The 19,819-nt window shown below is 50.0% G+C and overlaps 2 protein-coding genes across 5 annotated transcripts in view; one reads left to right on the top strand and one right to left on the bottom strand.

Moving 5' to 3' along the window:
- Nucleotides 1-6,451, top strand: part of UBXN6 (UBX domain protein 6) — a 28,374-nt gene extending 21,923 nt beyond the window's left edge. For all 3 annotated transcript variants that reach the window (XM_079960760.1, XM_079960762.1, XM_079960761.1), the window contains 4 exons: nt 604-817; nt 1,810-1,940; nt 2,929-3,074; nt 5,737-6,451. In XM_079960760.1, the coding sequence (XP_079816886.1) occupies nt 604-817; nt 1,810-1,940; nt 2,929-3,074; nt 5,737-5,865 (620 nt within the window). In that variant the 3' untranslated portion in view covers nt 5,866-6,451. The remainder of the gene's footprint in view (nt 1-603; nt 818-1,809; nt 1,941-2,928; nt 3,075-5,736) is intronic.
- Nucleotides 6,452-11,043: 4,592 nt separating this feature from the next.
- Nucleotides 11,044-19,819, bottom strand: part of CHAF1A (chromatin assembly factor 1 subunit A) — a 31,270-nt gene continuing 22,494 nt past the window's right edge. For both annotated transcript variants that reach the window (XM_079960522.1, XM_079960521.1), the window contains exons 11-15: nt 18,514-18,606; nt 17,421-17,670; nt 15,418-15,923; nt 13,247-13,337; nt 11,044-11,408 (exon numbers count right to left, since the gene is read on the bottom strand). In XM_079960522.1, the coding sequence (XP_079816648.1) occupies nt 11,323-11,408; nt 13,247-13,337; nt 15,418-15,923; nt 17,421-17,670; nt 18,514-18,606 (1,026 nt within the window). In that variant the 3' untranslated portion in view covers nt 11,044-11,322. The remainder of the gene's footprint in view (nt 11,409-13,246; nt 13,338-15,417; nt 15,924-17,420; nt 17,671-18,513; nt 18,607-19,819) is intronic.

The raw sequence follows: 19,819 nt of genomic DNA on the forward strand, positions 1-19,819 counted from the left end.
AGCTCTGGGGCATTCCCTGGCAGCCCTGTGACATGCCCTGGACGCAGAATTAACCTGCGCTTCCATGGACAGCTATGAATCCGAAACGACTCCCAGGCTGCTCACCTGGTCCTTTAGGGGCAGTTACCCCATTCAGGGATGGGATGCAGGTGGCGCTGTGGGTTAAACCACAGACCCTAGGACTTGCCGATCGGAAGGTCGGTGGGTCAAATCCCGGGGTGAACTCCCGTTGCTCAGTCCCTGCTCCTGCCAACCTAGCAGTTCGAAAGCACGTCAAAGTGCAAGTAGATAAATAGGTACCGCTCCAGCGGGAAGGTAAACGGCATTTCCGTGCGCTGCTCTGGTTCGCCAGAAGCAGCTCAGTCCTGCTGGCCACAGGACCCGGAAGCTGTACGCCGGCTCCCTCAGCCAATAAAGCAAGATGAGCACCGCAACCCCAGAGTTGGCCATGAATGGACCTAATGGTCAGGGGTCCCTTTATTCCCTTTACCTTACCCCATTCAGGACCAGGGAGTCCTCCACACCTGCCCACCCCCTGTCCCCTTAGCAAGTGCCAAGTGCTAAGAGGATCCCTCTGTTTCCCTCCCCTCTCCATCCTTTTAGAAGAGGCCACAGAGGACTTCTATGTCCTGAAGGAGGGGAAGCTGGGCGACCTGAAGGAGCACAAGGAGAAGCTTCTGAGCGGGGAGCCGCTCCGGGCCCAGCTGGACCGCCAGCTCCGCGTCTTCAAGCCGTCCCCCCAGGCCTCCCGCTTCGAGCTGCCAAGCGACTTCTTCAGCATCACCGCCGAAGAGCTCAAGAGGGAACAGAGGCTCCGGTGAGTGATCCCGCCTCAACTGAAAGGCTCACAGGCCACACATTGTTGTTTTTATTATTATTAATTTTATTAGATTTTCCACAAATATAACAAAAACTACAAAGCAAAATAACACACAAAAACAAAAACAAAGCAATACACAAATAATAACAACAAACTTAATTCTTTGAAAATCCCACCTTTTTAAACCTCTTAATTGACTTCCTCTAGTCCCTCCCTTCTGAGCTTCCTTATAATTGAATGGAACAGCTTTCCAATATCATTATTAAACTAAAGATCAGTCCAACACAGGCCACACATTTTTGCCGCTGCCTCCCCAAGCTCGGTCTGGGGGTTGCTTTGAAAATCATTTTTATTTAAATGTTTAAGTACATTTCGCAGAACATCAGGACTTGAACCAAGAAAGCTGTTGCTTCGTAGGGTTGTTAGTCATTAAAAGCAGCACTCCACAGTGAGAAACCTATTTTAAAATGGCTCCATTAACTTTAAGCCACTTTAAGCTCCCTTAACTTTAAGTAGATTAAGTCTACTGCCAGTGTGCCTGGGAACAGGGACATCCCCTAATACCAGGGGTGAGCAAACTTACCGCACCTCGGGCCAGTGTCTCCAGCGCCGATTGCGCGGCGGGCTGGAGAGCGGGGGAGCGCATGCCCATATGCATGTGCACACACAATTTCCAGCGCACTTTCGGGTCGGAGGAGCACCGGAAATAGCTTGTGTGCATGTGCACAGGCCTCCTCTGACCCGGACGTGCACCAGAAATAACACTTGCGCATGCGCAAATAACGCTTGCGCATGCGCACAAGCTATTTCCGGTGCTCCTCCAACCCGGAAGTGGGCACCAAAAAAAGGAAAAGGCAGCCACTGCAGGGCTGCTTTGAATGAGGTGCTCATTGTATTTTAGATCTGGAAACCGCTGCAGATGTGTCGGCGACACCAGTTGTTGGGTCCAATGCGTTCCAATGTGGTCCCTCTTTCTTTTGCCTCTGAAGGACAGAAGCGGTTGAGAAGGCATCGATGCTGAGAACGAAAGCCATGCGGGAAAAGGAGGAGCAGAGGGAGATGAGAAAGTACAATTACGCCTTGCTGCGCATCCGCTTCCCGGACGGGTACATCTTACAAGGTACATGCGAAAGCTCTGGGTGCGAACCAGAGCCCGGCCAGAGGCCCCAACCACCCAATGCTCGGTTGTCACAGGTTGCTTCATCCGAAGTCTTTGGGCTGGAAGAATGGATGCCTTAAAGAAATATTATAGCATGATGACCTCGCGAGCAGTGTTAGAAACTGAGATATGAAAGCCAGGAGCTAAATGTTTCCTTAAACCTAAGTTATGGGCGCAACAACGGAATGTAAAGTGGTACCTCGGGTTACATACGATTCAGGTTACAGACTCTGCTAACCCAGAAATAGTACCTTGGGTTAAGAACTTTGCTTCAGGATGAGAATAGAAATCGCATGATGGCAGCAGTGGGAGGCCCCATTAGCTAAAGTGGTGCTTCAGGTTAAGGACAGTTTCAGGTTAAGAACGGACCTCCGGAACGAATTAAGCACGTAACTAGAGGTACCACTGTATTCTTATAACAAGAATACAAAGCTGAAAAGGAACGAACTGCAGCTAAAATCTTATGGTCGTTTTTCACATGGTCTAGTTCAGGGATCAGCAAACTTTTTCAGCAGGGGACCAGTCCACTGTCCCTCAGGCCTTGTGGGGGGGGGGGCTGGACTATATTTTGGGGGGGAAATAATGAACGAATTCCTATTCCCCAGAGATGCATTTTAAATAAAAGGGCACCTTCTACTCATGTAAAAACACCAGGCAGCCCCCACAAAAAACCCAGAGATGCATTTTAAATAAAAGCACACATTCTACTCATGTTAAAACACGCTGATTCCCAGACCACCCATGGTCTAGTTTTTCCTCTCCCCACCCCCACTAAGAGCATGGGTAGATTTGCAATAGAGAAACCACGATGCCTGGGATCCTTTTGAGTGAAGTCACAGGCTTCAAATGCGTGTTGAATGTGCTTCAGATGCATGGCATGGGTTTGCCCTGAAACTTTCCGAATCTGCACAAAACACTGGAGAGCAAATTTTATTTCTTTCTGGCGCAGGGACGTTCTACGCCCGGGAGCCCGTCTCAGCCCTTTACCAGTTTGTGCGAGAGACGCTGCAGAACAACTGGCTCCCCTTTGAGCTTCTGGCCCCCGGAGGCCACAAACTGACCGACGAGAGCATGGCGCTCAATGAATGTGGCCTGGTAAGTGTGGCCACTTTGCTTAAGTCTCCTTACCAATGACCGGGGGGGGGGGGTCAGGTGCGGTCCTGTCCACGTCGAAACCTGGAGCAAGCACCATTGAATTGTTAAATGGTCTCTTTAAATTTGAAGGTTCATTATTGTTCCACAAGATGTGTATGTCTTTAAGGGCCAGAGCAAATAACATGACCTAGTTTTACAGCTGTGAAGCAGTATAGCAGGTGCTGTTAAGTTGTGTTAATTAAGCTGTGTCAGCAATTGGTATAGTAAAGACGCCTGCTTCTTGGGAGAAGGGCAATGACAGGCCTAGACAGCATCTTGAGAAGTAGAGACATCACCTTGCCAACAAAGGTCCGTATAGTTAAAGCTATGGTTTTCCCAGTAGTGATGTATGGAAGTGAGAGCTGGACCATAAAGAAGGCTGATCACCGAAGAATGGATGCTTTTGAATTCTGGTGCTGGAGGAGACTCTTGAGAGTCCCATGGACTGCAAGAAGATCAAACCTCTCCATTCTGAAGGAAATCAGCCCTGAGTGCTCACTGGAAGGACAGATTGTGAAGCTGAGGCTCCAGTACTTTGGCCACCTCATGAGAAGAGAAGACTCCCTGGAGAAGACCCTGATGTTGGGAAAGATGGAGGGCACAAGGAGAAGGGGGCGACAGAGGACGAGATGGTTGGATAGTGTTTTCGAGGTTACCAGCATGAGTCTGACCAAGCTGCGGGGGGCAGTGGAGGACAGGAGTGCCTGGCGTTCTCTGGTCCAGGGGGTCACGAAGAGTCGGACACGACTAAACGACTAAACAACAACAACAATAAAGAGCAGCACCTAGCTCTCTCAGTACCCTGGGGGTTGGGTTATGCTTATTGATATGTTTAGTGTAAAAGGAGTTTTTGTTTTTGTTAGTAAAACCTTGCTAAAGTTACCGTATTTTTCGCTCTATAAGACGCACCAGGCCACAAGACGCACCTAGTTTTTGGAGGAGGAAAACAAGAAAAAAAGTATTTTGAATCTCAGAAGCCAGAACAGCAAGAGGGATCGCTGCGCAGTGAAAGCAGCAATCCCTCTTGCTGTTCTGGCTTCTGGGATAGCTGCGCAGCCTGCATTCGCTCCATAAGACGCACACACATTTCCCCTTACTTTTTAGGAGGGGAAAAGTGAGTCTTATAGAGCAAAAAATACAGTATTTTGCATTCCTTGTAATGTGTGGTCTCCCCAGGAAGCTTTCTGTAGTGCAACTAATCTGCAAATAGCCAACATGAATATGATGGGGCTTTCATGTCCCTTAACGGCAGGATCCTTCCTTTGAACTGTGCTCCTCTAAGGAAGCTTGCGTTGGGAAGGACAGTTGTACACCCTGTGTGATTCAGGTGGAATTTTCATTTTGGCCTAGGTGATTTTTGGAAGAACTTGGGGAGCAGGGCAGGGAAGGGGAGGACTCTAAATGACAAGAGTCTGAAATCTGAGGATATGCACCGAGACCAAATGACACCGGTCCTGAAAGACCTGCACTGGCTCCCAGTACGTTTCCAAGCACAATTCAAAGTGTTGGTGCTGACCTTTAAAGCCCTAAGCGGCCTTGGCCCAGTATACCTGAAGGAGCGTCTCCACCCCCATCATCCAGCCTGGACACTGAGGTCCAGTTCCGAGGGTCTTCTGGTGGTTCCCTCCCTGCAAGAAGTGAGGTTGCAGGGAACCAGGCAGAAGGCCTTCTCGGTGGTGGCACCCGCCCTGTGGAACGCCTTCCCTTCAGATGTCAAGGAGATAAAGAACTATCTGACTTTTAGAAGACATCTGAAGGCAACCCTGTTTAGGGAAGTTGTTAATGTTTGATGTTTTATCGTGTTTTTCATATTCTGTTGGGAGTCACCCAGAGTGGATGGGAAGGCTTGGAAAAACCACGGGGGGAAACCAGTCCCCCCCTCCCGTTTTCCCCCAAAGCCATTTTTTAGGAGTCCATGAGAAAATGACAAAGAGGGAAGAGCAAGAAGAAATGGAAAATGATAGCAGTAGTTCAGAAAATGAGATAAACTGCATGTATATGTTGTGTCTTCTGGGTTTTTTTTTTAAAGCACTACTCAAAAGGGTAGACCTTCTATGGAGCTTAAATTTTGAGGTGGATCTTAACTTTATTTGCTGTTGGTGCTAAGGGGCAAATCTGATTATTTTTTCATGTTGATGGTTTCTTGCTTTTTTTGGTTGCTTTTGAGGGAAAGGGGGGTGGTTACCTCTTTTATTGCAAGCACAATACAGTGGTACCTCAGGTTACATACGCTTCAGGTTACGCACTCGGCTAACTCAGAAATAGTGCTTCAGGTTAAGAACTTTGCTTCAGGATAAGAACAGAAATCGGGCTCCGGCGGTGCGGCGGCAGCAGGAGGCCCCATTAGCTAACGTGGTGCTTCAGGTTAAGAACAGTTTCAGGTTAAGAACGGACCTCCAGAACGAATTAAGTACTTATCCCAAGGTACCACTGTACTTTTATCTACACTGCGTTTCACGCAATTTGTAAAGCCACACTGAACTTTGCTTCAATTTTTCCAAAATTTCCATTTCCCCCCGGAAAAATATAGGGGGGACGGACATCCCCCCAGTGGCTTCAAATTTTCCGGAAATTTTACACTTCTAGTCCTAATAACGCCAAGTGCCTTTTTTTCTTCCCCAAGGTGCCTTCTGCCCTTCTGACGTTCGCCTGGGATGCTGACGTCATGGCGGATATCAAGGCTTCCGGCGGGGAGCGCATGGAGAGCGTGTTGAAGCCGGACCTCCTGCTGGCCGTGCAGACCCTGTCCTGAAAATAAAAGCAAACCGGGATTAGATCCAGCCCCGTCCCTCGTGGTCCCCTTCTCCCGTGTTTTCTTACGGACGCTGCTTCGGACGCTCCAGTAACTCCCTGTCTTGTGAACACTAAATGGGGGCGGAAATGGGGGGCAGGGAGGAGGCTGTTTTTCCCTAGTTAGGGCCCTGGAATCAGAGTAGCCGTGGCCGGAGCAGTTTCCTCGCCAGGCAGTAGCGCATGGAGGACTTGGAACTGGTTCAAAACGAGTTGGATCAAGAGAGATATTTTTACACCGCTGCTTATTTTTCTTCTTTTATTTATAACCTTCCCTCGGAGGCGTCCTAACCTCTTTCTAGTCTCAAAATGAAGCTTCTCGCTGGGAAAAAAAAAGATCAAAACACTACCCTGCCTTGGCGACACGAATCGGCTTGTGCCGAGGGGCCAGGAGCGCTTCCTTTTTGCTTCCGTTCCACAAACCTTGTTCCTCCCCGATCCCGGGCTAGGAAGAACCTTTTTTTTTTGTTTCGTTTTTGGTCTGTAACTGAGTCAGCCTACAGGCAGGAGAAGCTGTTGGCTTTATTAAAGGAAGATGTGCTGCCACAGGTACTTGGGGTGTTTTGTCTTCCAGAGCAGCAGGCGATGAGAGAGGCGAACGGCGCGAGGGGAGAGAGGTTGTGGCTTGGTGGTGGAGCATCTGATCCGCATGCAAGTGGGAGCGGGGACTCCCTGGTCCTGAACGGGGTAACTCTGCCCCTGAAGGACCAGGTGCGCAGCCTGGGAGTCGTTTTGGATTCACAGCTGTCCATGGAGGTGCAGGTCAATTCTGCGTCCAGGGCAGCTGTCTACCAGCTCCATCTGGTACGCAGGCTGAGACCCTCCCTGCCTGCGCACTGTCTCACCAGAGTGGTGCATGCTCTGGTTATCTCCCACTTGGACTACTGCCATGCGCTCTACCTTTGAAAGCGAGTCGGAAACTTCAACTAATCCAGAATGCGGCTGCCAGACTGGTGACTGGGAGCGGCCGCCAGGACCATATAACACCGGTCCTAAAAGACCTACATTGGCTCCCAGTACATTTCCAAGCACAATTCAAAGTGTTGGTGCTGACCTTTAAAGCCCTAAATGGCCTTGGCCCTGTATACCTGAAGGAGTGTCTCCACCCCCATCGTTCAGCCCGGACACTGAGGTCCAGTTCCGAGGGTCTTCTGGCGGTTCCCTCCCTGCAAGATGTGAGGTTACAGGGAACCAGGTGGTAGTGCCCTCAGAGGAACACCCTCCCCTCAGATGTTCAAGGAAATAAAACTGACTTTTAGAAGACATCTGAAGGCAGCCCTGTATAGGGTTTTTAATGTTTGACATTTTATTATGGTTTTTCTGTGCCCAGAGTGGCTGGGGCAACCCAGCCAGATAAGTGGGGTATAAATAAGAACAGTACTAGACCCCAGGTAAGATCTTACATGTCGCCAGGGTAAGACATTGAAACTCTGCTATCCTCCTTCATGTTGCTCCCCCATTAGAGGTCTGGAGAGCGGCAACACGAGAACGGGCCTTCTCTGTGGTGGCTCCCCATTTGTGCAACGCTCTCTCCAGGGAGGCTTGCCTGGCACCTGCACCACCTATCTTTTAGGCACCGGGCGAAAATGTTCTCTGTAACCAGGCTTTGGCGGATTAGCATTTTGCAGCCTTTTAAATCTGTAGGAGGGAGAGGCCGTTGGTTTTTGTTTTAATATGTACCGTATTTTTCGCACCATAGGACGCACCCTGTTTTAGAGGGGGGAGAACAAGAAAAAAAAAAAATCTCCCCCTCTCTGCCCAGCGCCCCTTCAGTGAAGCGGCAGGAGGTGCTGCGCAGAGAGAGGGAGAATTTCCCCCCTTTTGTTTTCCCGCTCTAAAACAAGGTGCAGTTTAAGGTGCGTTCAGGCGGCTACCTTGGAAGCCTGGAGAGTGAGAGGGGTCAGTGCGCAACGACCCCTCTCGCTCTCCAGGCTTCACATTCCTTTCGACCCACCACCAGCCCCAAAGAGCAGGTCAGGGAGCAGCGGAAAGGCACAGCGGAGAGGCTGCTGCCATAGTCTCGTGTCACTTCTCCACCTGGGAGAGAGTAAGCGGGGCTTCTTTAGCCCCACGCGGCTCTCCCGGCTGGAGAGGTGGCGCGCGGCTATAGAGGCTCCTGCCATAGCCCCGTGTCACCTCTCCAGCCGGGAGAGGGTCACGGGGCTATGGCGTCTTCGCTCCATAGTACACACACACATTTCCCCTTCATTTTTGAAGGGGAAAAAGTGCGTCCTATAGAGCGAAAAATACGGTATTTAGCTGTCCCGTTTTTTAGTTTTATGTCGTGAGCTGCCCTGTGATCTTCAAACGAAGGGCAGTTACACAAATTTAATAATAAAAGTACTATTGCCACGACCTTCAGGTCTCATGGTGGCTTATAGCAATTTGAAATTCCATATTAAATATTAAAAACAATGAAATTAGAGTCACAGGAATAGGGTGAGGGGCAGGAGAGCTGGGACCACTCTGGAAGTTGTTAAGTCTTACAAATAATGCTCAGCATGGGCAAGGATGATGCCCCTCACCTTTGCTTTACACCCAGAAGCTTCCATTTAGTCCCTTCCCGGGCGACTGCAGATTACTTTGCAGAAACAAGTGCAAATCTTAGAGTGGAGGAATGAGCTATAGAATCAGTTTGCTCTCTTCTCCTGTTTTTGGATTAATCTGGAAGCAGGATTTTCTGCTGAAAGGGATGGATGTCATCTTCTTTGGCGATCCCTTGTAGCCGAGTAAGATGGTCTTCCATGAAAACGGTCTTAACAGTGAGTCCGTAAGTGACTGTGGAGGCCAATTCTGGATCCACACGCCCTTCCACAGTGGGGACATGGGTTTCCAGGCGGGAGTTGATCACGGTGTGGATTTGCCAAGCGTGCCTTCCTCTTAGCATATTTCTCCCTTTGGTCCTGAGTTTGAGTGTCTTCAAAGCCCACGACACCTTTGGGAAAGGCTGTTCTCCAACTGGAGCGCTTGCAGGCCAGTGTTTCCCAGTTGTCGGTGTTTATACTGCATTTTTAAATATTTGCCTAGCTGTTCATGGAAGCGCAGGTTACCATGGGTAGGCAAACTTAAGGCCCGGGGGCCGGATCCGGCCCAATTGCCTTCTAAATCTGGCCCGCGGACAGTCCGGGAATCAGCGTGTTTTTACATGAGTAGAATGTGTCCTTTTATTTAAAATGCATCTCTGGGTTATTTGTGGGGCATAGGAATTCGTTTGTCCCCCCCCCCCCAAAAAAAATATAGTCCACCCGCCCCCCCTCGCACAATGTCTGAGGGACAGTGGACCGGCCCCCTGCTGAAAAAGTTTGCTGACCCCTGCTGTATACTTTCCCCGGGACTAAGGAATGGGTCGTGCTCCTAGGCAACAGTGTGTGTATCCTGAAGTATTATGGGATGTTCGCAGGACATAGCTGACTTCCCATGGTAATGAGGCCCCCGGGAAGCGGAAGAAGCGACGACTTAATGTTGTGCCATGCCCCACCCCAAATTTCAGGACCGCTGCCAACTGATCAAAAAAAGGTTGGGCGCTGCTTGTTAGCATTTCACTCCTCCGTTGCTGGGTATGTGATTGTTACATCACATGTCAGTGTTTACTTTCTAGGCTTGGAAAGTGTGAGAATGGAAGTCAGTCTTATCTCTCTTCTGCTATACTGTAAGGTAAAGGGACCCCTGACCATTAGGTCCAGTCGCGGACGACTCTGGGGTTGCGTTGCTCATCTCGCTTTATTGACCGAAGGAGCCAGCATACCGCTTCCGGGTCATGTGGCCAGCATGACCAAGCCGCTTCTGGCGAACCAGAGCAGCGCACGGAAACGCAGTTTACCTTCCCGCTGGAGCAGTACCTATTTATCTACTTGCACTTTGACGTGCTTTCGCACTGCTAGGTTGGCAGGAGCAGGGACCGAGCGACAGGAGCTCAACCCGTCGCGAGGATTCGAACTGCCGACCTTCTGATCGGCAAGTCCTAGGCTCTGTGGTTTAACCCACAGCGCCACCCGCCTCCCTTCTGCTATACTGTACTTTTGTACTTTTCTTTACTCTCTCTCTCGGAGAAGAACTGAGAGGACGCCATGATTGCTTTGCCCTGTATACATTGCTTAATAAATACTTAGAACGCACACACTCACACTCCACAATCGTTGCTGATAGAGTGTGCACATGTCTTTAGATATGTGTTGCTGGTGCGCACAGGGACTGATCTGTGAACCTCCTGAGCTGCGCTTCATCAGGAAGACGCCCGGAGAGGTCTGTCTCATTCTGGGGGCTGCGTGTGCCCCCCCCAGACGTGTTCCGACGCTGCTGGTACAATCTCCAGTTCTGTTTCTTTAGAGCATCAGATGGTGAAGATGAAAGACACTGCCTGAAACACTGTCCTGCTGCCAGTTAAGGTAGACAATGCAGGACTACATGGTCAAGAGGCAGCTTCCATGTTCCTAAAGGGGACGTACCGTATTTTTCGCTCTATAGGGCGCACCGGACCATAGGGTGCATCTAGTTTTTTGGGGGGAGGGGGAATAAAGAAAAAAAATTATTTCACCCCCCCCCCCGCCCCAAAGAGGCCAAGACAGCCAGCGGGATCCATCTCAGTGGCTGTCTTGGCTTCCTCTTTAGCCGCGGGGCTGGGGCGGGGGAAGCCTGAGCAAGCCCGGGGTGTGCAGCGCTGCGCTCCCCAGGATTCAGGCTGCTGCCTGCTATCCGTAAGCCTTGGAAGCCCAGCAGGAACTCCCACCGGGCTCCGAAGGCTTGCGAATAGCTTCCTGAAGCCTGGAGAGCGAGAGGGGTCGGTGCGCACCGACCCCTTTCGCTCTCCAGGCTTCAGCGAAAGCCTGCATTCACTCCATAGGACGCACACACGTTTCCCCTTCATTTTTGGTGGGGAAAAAGTGCAAAAAAATTCAAAGCCAACATCCATGCGCAGACTAAAGTGGCGGCTTTGTCACTTCCGGCCCCGGGTTTCCTCCTCCAGCTGCCAGAGCGGATCAGCTGAGACTGGGAAAGGAGACCGGGGCCTTCATGCCGCTGATGTGAATGCAATAGAAGGGATGAGCAGGCATGGATTTGAGGTGTGTTCCCGGCATACTTTTAAACCCCTCTCCCCTCCTAGACAAAATGCGCCAGGTATCCCCATTTGTATGGGGCACACTGAAAAGGTCAATAATGCTTTTATTAGAGAGAGTATAAGTGTATTTTCATCTAACCGTGCCCCCCCTCCCCCCAACTAAACCTCTAAAAAGTACGTCTTGTGCTTCCACTGATCTGAAGCAGAACAAAGTGCTGTCTTCTCTTTACAAGGAATACAGAGGATGTTCAAGTATCTTATACAATAAAAAAGATACAGAGGATTTTTTTTTTAAAAAAAAACATTCTAAGGAATTCTACATACATACAGAGCAGTTAATGGGTGGGGTGGGGACTGTGTATATCAAACGGCATTAGAGGAGTCGACGGCAGCAACTGAAGTAGCTTGCTCTCCCTCAGATGTGATTTCCGGGGTCTCCAACGCAGGTGCTGTGAAGACACAACAGTTTACTCAAAAAATAGATAAGGTGGGTCTGCACCTCCTGATGTGAAGCTTCCTTTGGAGCTAACCTGTTACAACTCCCAATTCTTTTCCCTAGGCCAGTCCCCCTTGGCTGAATTGTTCCCAGCTGACGTTTGGCTAATACAGTGGTGCCTCGCCATATGAAATTAATCCGTTCCGTGAGGCTCTTCGTATAGCGGTTTTTTCGTCTTGCGAAGCAAGCCCATTGACACCTTAGCGGATTAGCGCTATTAACGGCTTTTAGCGATCAGCTGTTAAGCGGCTTATCAGCGGATCAGCTGTTAAGCGGCTTATCAGCGGATCAGCTGATAAGTGGCTTAGCGGCTTAGGAAAAGGGGGGGGGAAAGGGGGAAAAACCCGCAGGAACTCGCAAGACATTTTCGTCTTGCGAAGCAAGCCCATAGGGAAATTCATTTTGCGAAGCGCCTCCAAAACGGAAAACCCTTTCGTCTAGCGGGTTTTCCGTCTTGCGAGGCGTTCGTCTTGCGGGGCACCACTGTACCAAGATACAGAATAAACAGCTGCTCCTCTGTAGAGTTGTGGGTTTTTCACTGTCTTTTGTGTTCAGAAAAGTGATCAATTCCCCCCCCCAACACGCCCGTTATTACAAAATTGTAGACTTGGAAGCAACACTCATGATTGTGCTCTTATATCAAATTTCCTTTTCTGCGTTTACTTCGTATACTGTAATGTTTTACTGTTGCTATGGCCATTGGCTAATGCGAATAACGTTTTATCTATCTATCTGTCTGTCTGTCTGTCTGTCTGTCTGTCTGTCTGTCTGTGTCTGTCTGTCTGTCTGTCTATCTATCTATCTATCTATCTATCTATCTATCTATCTATCTCATGATGTAACAACCCCCCAATGATTAGCACTAAAACAGGAGTGTGTTTGTGTGCTCAACTTTTATTCTAGATCCAACAAGCCATGGTTTATGAACTCAAGACTGACCCGGGGACAGAGCCAGAGCCTAGTTAACACTATACACAAAATTGAGGCATGACAGCTGTTGCTTTCTCACTCTTGAATGGCTGTATGGAATGTATGGCCAAGAAACTGACCACCTAATTGATAGCAAAGCGAGGAGGGGGGGCAATGGACTGGGGAGATGGGAAGGAATTCCACCCCACAATGATGCTGTGTGTGTCAGAAGAGCGAGAAGTGCCCAAAGCAAACTTACTGTGCTTTATTATTTTACACAAGCTCGCATTAAGGCAGGCATAGGCAAACTCGGACCTCCAGATGTTTGGGGACTACAATTCCTATCATGCCTGACCACGGCTCCTGCTAGCTAGGGATCATGGGAGTTGTAGGCCCAAAACATCTGGAGGGCCGAGTTTGCCTATGCCTGCATTAAGGGATCCTTCTGGAACAGAAAGCAGGGTGGAAATTAAACCAAGTCTACTGAACGTTAGGCCGCTTGTTCACATGCACACAGCAGTTAATTCAGAGTGCTTGTTGTCCCACAGACCCCCCCGTCATTTCCTTTAAAGGTGCATAAGCAAAAGCAGGGAAAGATTTTTCCATAGATGGCTCTGCTCATCCTCTCGCCTCTGTGGGTTGACTTGTGTGTGAGACGTATTGGGAAACAGCCGTGTGCTTGTTTTTCCAGTTCTTTAATTCTCTGCCACTGCGTTTTCTGAGTCCTGTCATGACAAGAGCTACAATCTTTAAAGCCGGCTTCCTAAGCCGGCTTGGGAGAGACCATGAGCAGATGGCACACACAAAGACACTAGGCAGCTTCTGGAGGTGAGAGGGTGTACCTGTGCGTGGGTGGCCAACTGCCTGAACCAGGTGCCTCACCTTTGCTTTGCTGCACGTCCACAATCATGCATTCGTCGTCATCCTCTTCCTCCGTGTCAGCCTGAAATCCATCCATCTCTGTGGTTTCAGCCTTGGAACAATGAGAAGGGGGCGGGGAAGGAAGGTGTCTTCAGACATCAGCAACCAATAGGCAGGTGAATTATGCCACCCACTAAATGAAATCTAAAATTAAAAAACTGACCCTAAAGAGTGCTCTGGAGGCAGAGCGGCTAGCAGGACGAAAGAACAGAGGAGAAGAGAGGGAAAACTTCACAAGGAGCAGGGATGTGGGCCTAGGTGATGCTGGGCTCTACAGTGGTACCTCGGGTTACATACACTTCAGGTTACAGACTCCGCTAACCCAGAAATATTGTTTTGGGTTAAGAACTTTGCTTCAGGATGAGAACAGAAATCGTGCTCTGGCGGCGCGGCGGCAGCTGGAGGCCCCATTAGCTAAAGTGGTGCTTCAGGTTAAGAACAGTTTCAGGTTAAGTACGGACCTCCGGAACGAATTAAGTACTTAACCCGAGGTACCACTGAATATTCTTGTCTTCTCTGATCATTGGAGTTGAAATCCAACAGCTTCAGGAGGACCACAGGTTCCGTATTCCTTATGCGGGGCTGGGGACAAGAAAGCCTGTCTCCCTCCAGAAAGGCAAGGGAATTGAGGGGCAGGAACACAGCTCAGTGGCAGAATACACTCTGCATGAAGATTCAGCTTCCGTTAAAAAAGAATCGGGTGGCAGGTGATAGGAAAGACCATACCTGGGCCTTGGAGAGCCACTTCGAAGCCAGGGCAGACGATACTGGCCTAAATGGATCATAGTCCCTGATCCAATGAACCTCGTGGCTCATTGAGCGAGGATTCGAACCCACGCCACACTCGCTCCAGGATCCCTTATCAGCCCCAGCGAGTATGGCCAGTGGTCAGAGATGATGGGAGCTGTTTAGGGCTGGGTGATAACACTGGTAAATTGTCTGAAACCGGTACTGCGTTCAGCTATTGAGCGGGCAATACATCACGCAGTGGCCAGGTAGCCGGGATGTAGTCCCAGCTCAAATTGCCTGCAAAGGCGCAGGAGGCAGATGGAGCCTGAGGTGGTTCTGGGCTCTGCCTGCGGCTGTGAGGAAGCCCCCCCCCTCCACCACACACTAGCCAGAGTGGTATGGGGGCTTGCTCAGTTTTAGTGCTGGGTGATGTATCTCATCTGCCCTTCCTCTCCTAAGGTACGGAGGAAGAAGCTGCTGAGATACATTCCAGGCATCGAGATATATCAGCATATAGCGATATTTAGCTGCCGGATATATCATGATGTTGAAAACTGGGTAGCACCCAGTCCTAGAGCTCTCATCCTCCAGACATTGCTGGGGACAGGCTGCTGCTGTTAAAATTCGCCAGTCGCTTTTCTCACAGAGTGACCCAAAGCGGCTTACATTAAAGATAGCTTAAGTCCACAAGTGACGTATGGAAGTGAGAGCTGGACCATAAAGAAGGCTGGTCGCCGAAGAATGGATGCTTTTGAATTCTGGTGCTGGAGGAGACTCTTGAGAGTCCCATGGACTGCAAGAAGATCAAACCTCTCCATTCTGAAGGAAGTCAGCCCTGAGTGCTCACTGGAAGGACAGATCCTGAAGCTGAGGCTCCAAGACTTTGGCCACCTCAGGAGAAGAGAAGACTCCCTGGAAAAGACCCTGGTGTTGGGAAAGATGGAGGGCACGAGAAGGGGACGGCAGAGGACAAGATGGTGGGACGGTGTTCTTGAAGCTACCAGCATGAGTTTGACCAAAATGTGGGAGGCAGTGGAAGACAGGAGTGCCTGGCGTGCTCTGGTCCAGGGGGTCATGAAGAGTCGGACACGACTAAACGACTAAACAACAACAACAACATATCATGATGTTGAAAACCGGGTAGCACCCAGTCCTAGAGCTCTCATCCTCCAGACATTGCTGGGGACAGGCTGCTGCTGTTAAAATTCACCGGTCGCTTTTCTTGCAGAGTGACCCAAAGCAGCTTACATTAAAGATCGCTTAAGGCCACAAGAACCTAGAAACGCAGGATTCAACGATGCCATGCTTTAAATTAAGGGCCCTGTGCAGCAGGTTGCTAAAGGCCTGGGGAGCATGGCCGTACTAGTCCAGGCAGAAAACGGAGTGCCTGAAAGGAACCTCACCTGTTCGGCGCCGAGAGGCCTCTTCATGAACTTGGTGATGGACATGCTCCCTGTCGACTTCCGTTTCGCAGAGACCGGGGTGGTCTGTATCGCTGCCCCTCCTGGCAAACTGCTGCCGGCGTCCTCCTTGCCCGCCGAGGACACTTGGGTGACGTAGTTCCACTGGCAAGGGACGGGCAAGTTCTCTTGGGCGTAGCTCTTCAGCACCTCGGGGTGCACGTACCAACACATCCGGTGGTCGGGCCTCTTCTCGTAGACGGAGTTCTCGGAGATGATTCGCTTTAGCCTGGCTTTGGAAGGGATGGCGGAGCCGTCGTGGGCGGGGGCCTGGGCCCAGGAAGCGTTGGGGCTTGTGGGGCTGGCATCCCCGCCCTCCAAAGCAGAGGTGGAGTTGTTGTTGTTGTTGCCCGGCAGGACCCCCAGGCGGCAGCACTCCTGGAACTCTTGAATGATGACCTTGCTTCCGTTAACGTTCCCATGAAGCAGGGGAAGCAGCTGTCCCAAGACTGGAACATGGCGAAAAGAAGAAAGAGAGCATTAGGATGCCGTTTCATACAGATGGAGCAGGGCAGTCAAGTCATCAAGAGATTGTCTGGCTGTCAACTTCAGGCCAGCCCCCTCCCCTTCCCAAATAATTTCCGAATAATTAATTAATCATTTATTATTTACACCTAGCCCATCTGGCTGGGTTTCCCCAGCCACTCTGGGCGGCTTACAGCACATAAAAAAATGTAAAACATTAGACATTAAAAAGTTCCCTAAACAGGGCTGCCTTCAGGTGTCTTCTAAAAGTCAGATAGTTGTGTATTTCCTTGACATCTGATTGGGGGGGGGGGCATTCCACAGGGAGGGCGCCACCACTGAGAAGGTCCTCTGCCTATTTCCCTGTAACCTCACATCTCGCAGGGAGGGAACTGCCAGAAGGCCCTCGGAGCTGGACCTGTGTCTGGGCTGAACAATGGGGGTGGAGGTCTCCTTCAAGTATACTGGGCCAAGGCCATTTAGGGCAGGGGTCGGCAAGGCTTACTGGGCATGCGCTGGATAACTCCTGTGGAGATCCTCCATGGGCCAGATCAGTGCAGCACGATGCCAGAAATTGCGTCTGCGGATGTCTGTGGTACTGGAAATCGCTTCTGCGCAGGCCCAGATGCTGAAAATTGTGCCTGCGCAGAAACGATTTCCGGCGTCTGGGCATGCGCAGAAGTGATCTCCAGAGCTGTGGAAGAGCAACATGCAGGGACTCACCGAGCGGGCAGCTCGGTGGTGGTTCGTGGGCTGGTTAAACAGCCTCCAGGGGCCATTTCCAACCCATGGGCCTTAGGTTGCTGACCCCTGGGTTTAGGGCTTTAAAGGTCAGCACCAAAACTTTTGAATTGTGCTCGGAAACGTACTAGGATGTGTCCCCAGAAAACCCTTTTTTAGACCAGGGTTCGCACAAGCCCAGAAATTCAGTTATTTCCTACGGGAACATTTCTAATCAGCTATCTCTCCCCACAATCCCACCATGGTTTCCTGCCAACCAGCAAAAGGGAGACAAAGGGAAAACTGATTTGTCGGATCTCTCTCCCAACTCCCTCTCCCTCTGGCTTTTTAGGAGGCTGACATTATGTATGCACCTTTGTATTAATAAAGGCCTACTTTTCACTTAACGCCTGAGTCTATCTGCGTTCCATAGGGGATCCTGGTTACAAATTTCTCCAACAGACAAGCCTGCCACTTCCATAAACCAGGCGCATCCAACGGGTAGATTGTGATCTACCGGTAGATCACTGGACATTTGTGGTACATCACTGGTTCCCCCCAAAGAGGACCACTTTGACCTGAACCCCTCAAAAGGGGATAGATTACTGCTAGTCTTTAACTCTGTGAGTAGATGGCAGTCTCTTGGGAGTTGGCCACCCCTGCCATAAACCTTTCCTTACAGCATCGTAACATCTTTAGCCGAAGCCACTCTTGCTCTGTAGAAGAGGCAGAGCTCTTTACTCTTCCTGCCTGCGGCTTACTTTGCTGGTCTTTCGTTTTCTTTTTGCTGCTTTTTTCTAACGGATCTTCATCGGCAATCGTTGAGTCCAGGATAGAAACCGTGAACTGTTGCAGGGGCCTCAGATCTGCGTCGCTGTTTTCCTTGCCTTCCCAAACGCAGCCGATCTTCACAGGCTGAAGGACGCGGAATCTCTTCCCCTTGGTGATCAGCTCGTCCCACTCCTTCGCTTTCAGCTTCTGGCGAGCTTTGTAATTCTCGGGGTCACATTCCTGGAAGGGGAAGAAAAGCGTTACTCTGATGAAGAAGGAGAACGGCTCAAAAGGCTGGGTGTTTGCATAACTAAAGAGAAAGATTTGATCACTTTACTACTGAAGTACAGTCGTACCTCAGAAGTCGAATGCCTTGCGAGTCAAACGTTTTGGCTCCCGAACGCCGAAAACCCGGAAGTGAGTGTTCCTGTTTGCGAACGTTCTTTGGAACCCGAACATCCGACGCATTTCTATCAGTGCCAGAGTTAGAAACTCAGATATATAATCTAATCACTAAATAGCGCCTTAAACCTAGGTTACACTTGCCACAATAGAAGGTTTAGGTGCCATTCCCCCCCCCCCCCAGTGAAGTTCTTTTCTATTACAGTTGTGCCTTGGTTTTCAAACAGCTTAGTTCTCGAATGTTTTGGCTCCCAAACACTGCAAACCCGGAAGTGACTGTTCTGGTTTGTGAACTATTTTTGGAAGCTGAACGTTCGATGCGGGTTCCGTGGGTTCTGATTGGCTGCAGGCATGGGGAGTAGCCACACCCACTTCAGACATGCCCACCAATGGCGTGCAGCGCTCGAAAGGTTGGTCAAGAGGGAAGGTGGCTCCCCTGGCTGTACATCCCGCCTACCTCCCAGCTTAGCTAGCCAATATGAGATTAGTGCTTTGAATTCTAAAACTTATAACCGGAGATTTTTGTACAGATTATAACCGGCAAGTTATTGGTGCAGCAGGGACTATTGCATCACTGCCAAGCTGGGTAGATCAAGTTACCCTACACAAGTAACCTCCGGCAAATTTATTTTCAAGGCAGTTCAGTCTTGTCGTAAGGTGCCCTGGAATTCTGTGGCTTACTTCAGTCACACCTTCATCCTCTGAGAGGTACCCATGGGGCACAAAGAAGCCGTCGTCATCGTCTTCCTCCTCTCCCCCCTCATCGTCATCATCCTGAAAGATTTAAAATTAGACGTCAAGAAAACCTGGAAAGGGGCAAGTTTTAAACGGTGTGGTGTCAGCCTCTTTCTAGAGCAAACAACAGCAAAAGACTTTTATTATCTTAAAGGTGAAACAAATTTATTACAGTGTAAACTTTTGATGGACTGGCATTCAAGCTCCAGCACATTATAAAAGTTGTTAGGCTTTAAGGTGCCACAGGAGTCATTTCGGTGCAATAGGGCAACACAGCCACCCCTCTGGAAACTTTTAATAAAGAGTATTGTCGGATCAGATGGGATATATATACCTATATATCTAAAAAAGGTAAAGGTAAAGGCTCCCTGGATGGTTAAGTCCAGTCAAAGGTGACGATGGGGTTGCGGCGCTCATCTCGCTTTCAGGCCGAGGGAGCCAGGGTTTGTCCACAGACAGCTTTCCAGGTCATGTGGCCAGCAGGACTAAACCGCTACACACACAAACAAGGCAAGCTGGAGAATCTCCATGGTGCAAGCCTGGGCAGTATGTTTGGAGGTCTTGGGTTGAGCAGACGACAAGACCACCCCCCCCCCGGGCTTGCTGATGTGGTCCAATGGAAAGCAAAGCAAGACGTTTGGCACTACAGTGGTGCCTCGCAAGACGAAATTAATCCGTTCCGTGAGGCTCTTCGTATAGCGGTTTTTTTGTCTTGCGAAGCAAGCCCATCGACAGCTTAGCGGATTAGCGCTATTAGCGGTTTAGCGGCTTTTAGCGATCAGCTGTTAGGCGGCTTAGCGGCTTAGGAAAAGGGGGGGAAAGGGGAAAAAACCCGCAGGAACTCGCAAGACATTTTCGTCCTGCGAAGCAAGCCCATAGGGAAATTCGTTTTGCGAAGCGCCTCCAAAACGGAAAACTCTTTCGTCTAGCGGGTTTTCCGTCTTGCGAGGCGTTCGTCTTGCGGGGCACCACTGTAGCTTGGCGGCAGGAGTTGCCAGGAGGAGGAGGAGTACAAAGCGCCACCCAACTGCCTTAGGGACTCCACTCTGGATTTGTATTAGGTTTATTCCTTAACCTTTTCTTCTCCCAAAGGTGTCCCCCAAGGCAGTGGGAACTGATTTTGCCTTTGGGTTCCTTGGGTTCATGCCCAAAGCCATTCTCATGAACCGCATAACAGGACAAAGAATACATTTAACACATGACGAAAATAAACCAGTGTAAAAGCTGCAGTATGGGCCAGATAAGGCAACCT

This window comes from Podarcis cretensis (assembly GCF_951804945.1).
Source record: "Podarcis cretensis genome assembly, chromosome: 18".
NCBI lineage: Eukaryota > Metazoa > Chordata > Lepidosauria > Squamata > Lacertidae > Podarcis > Podarcis cretensis.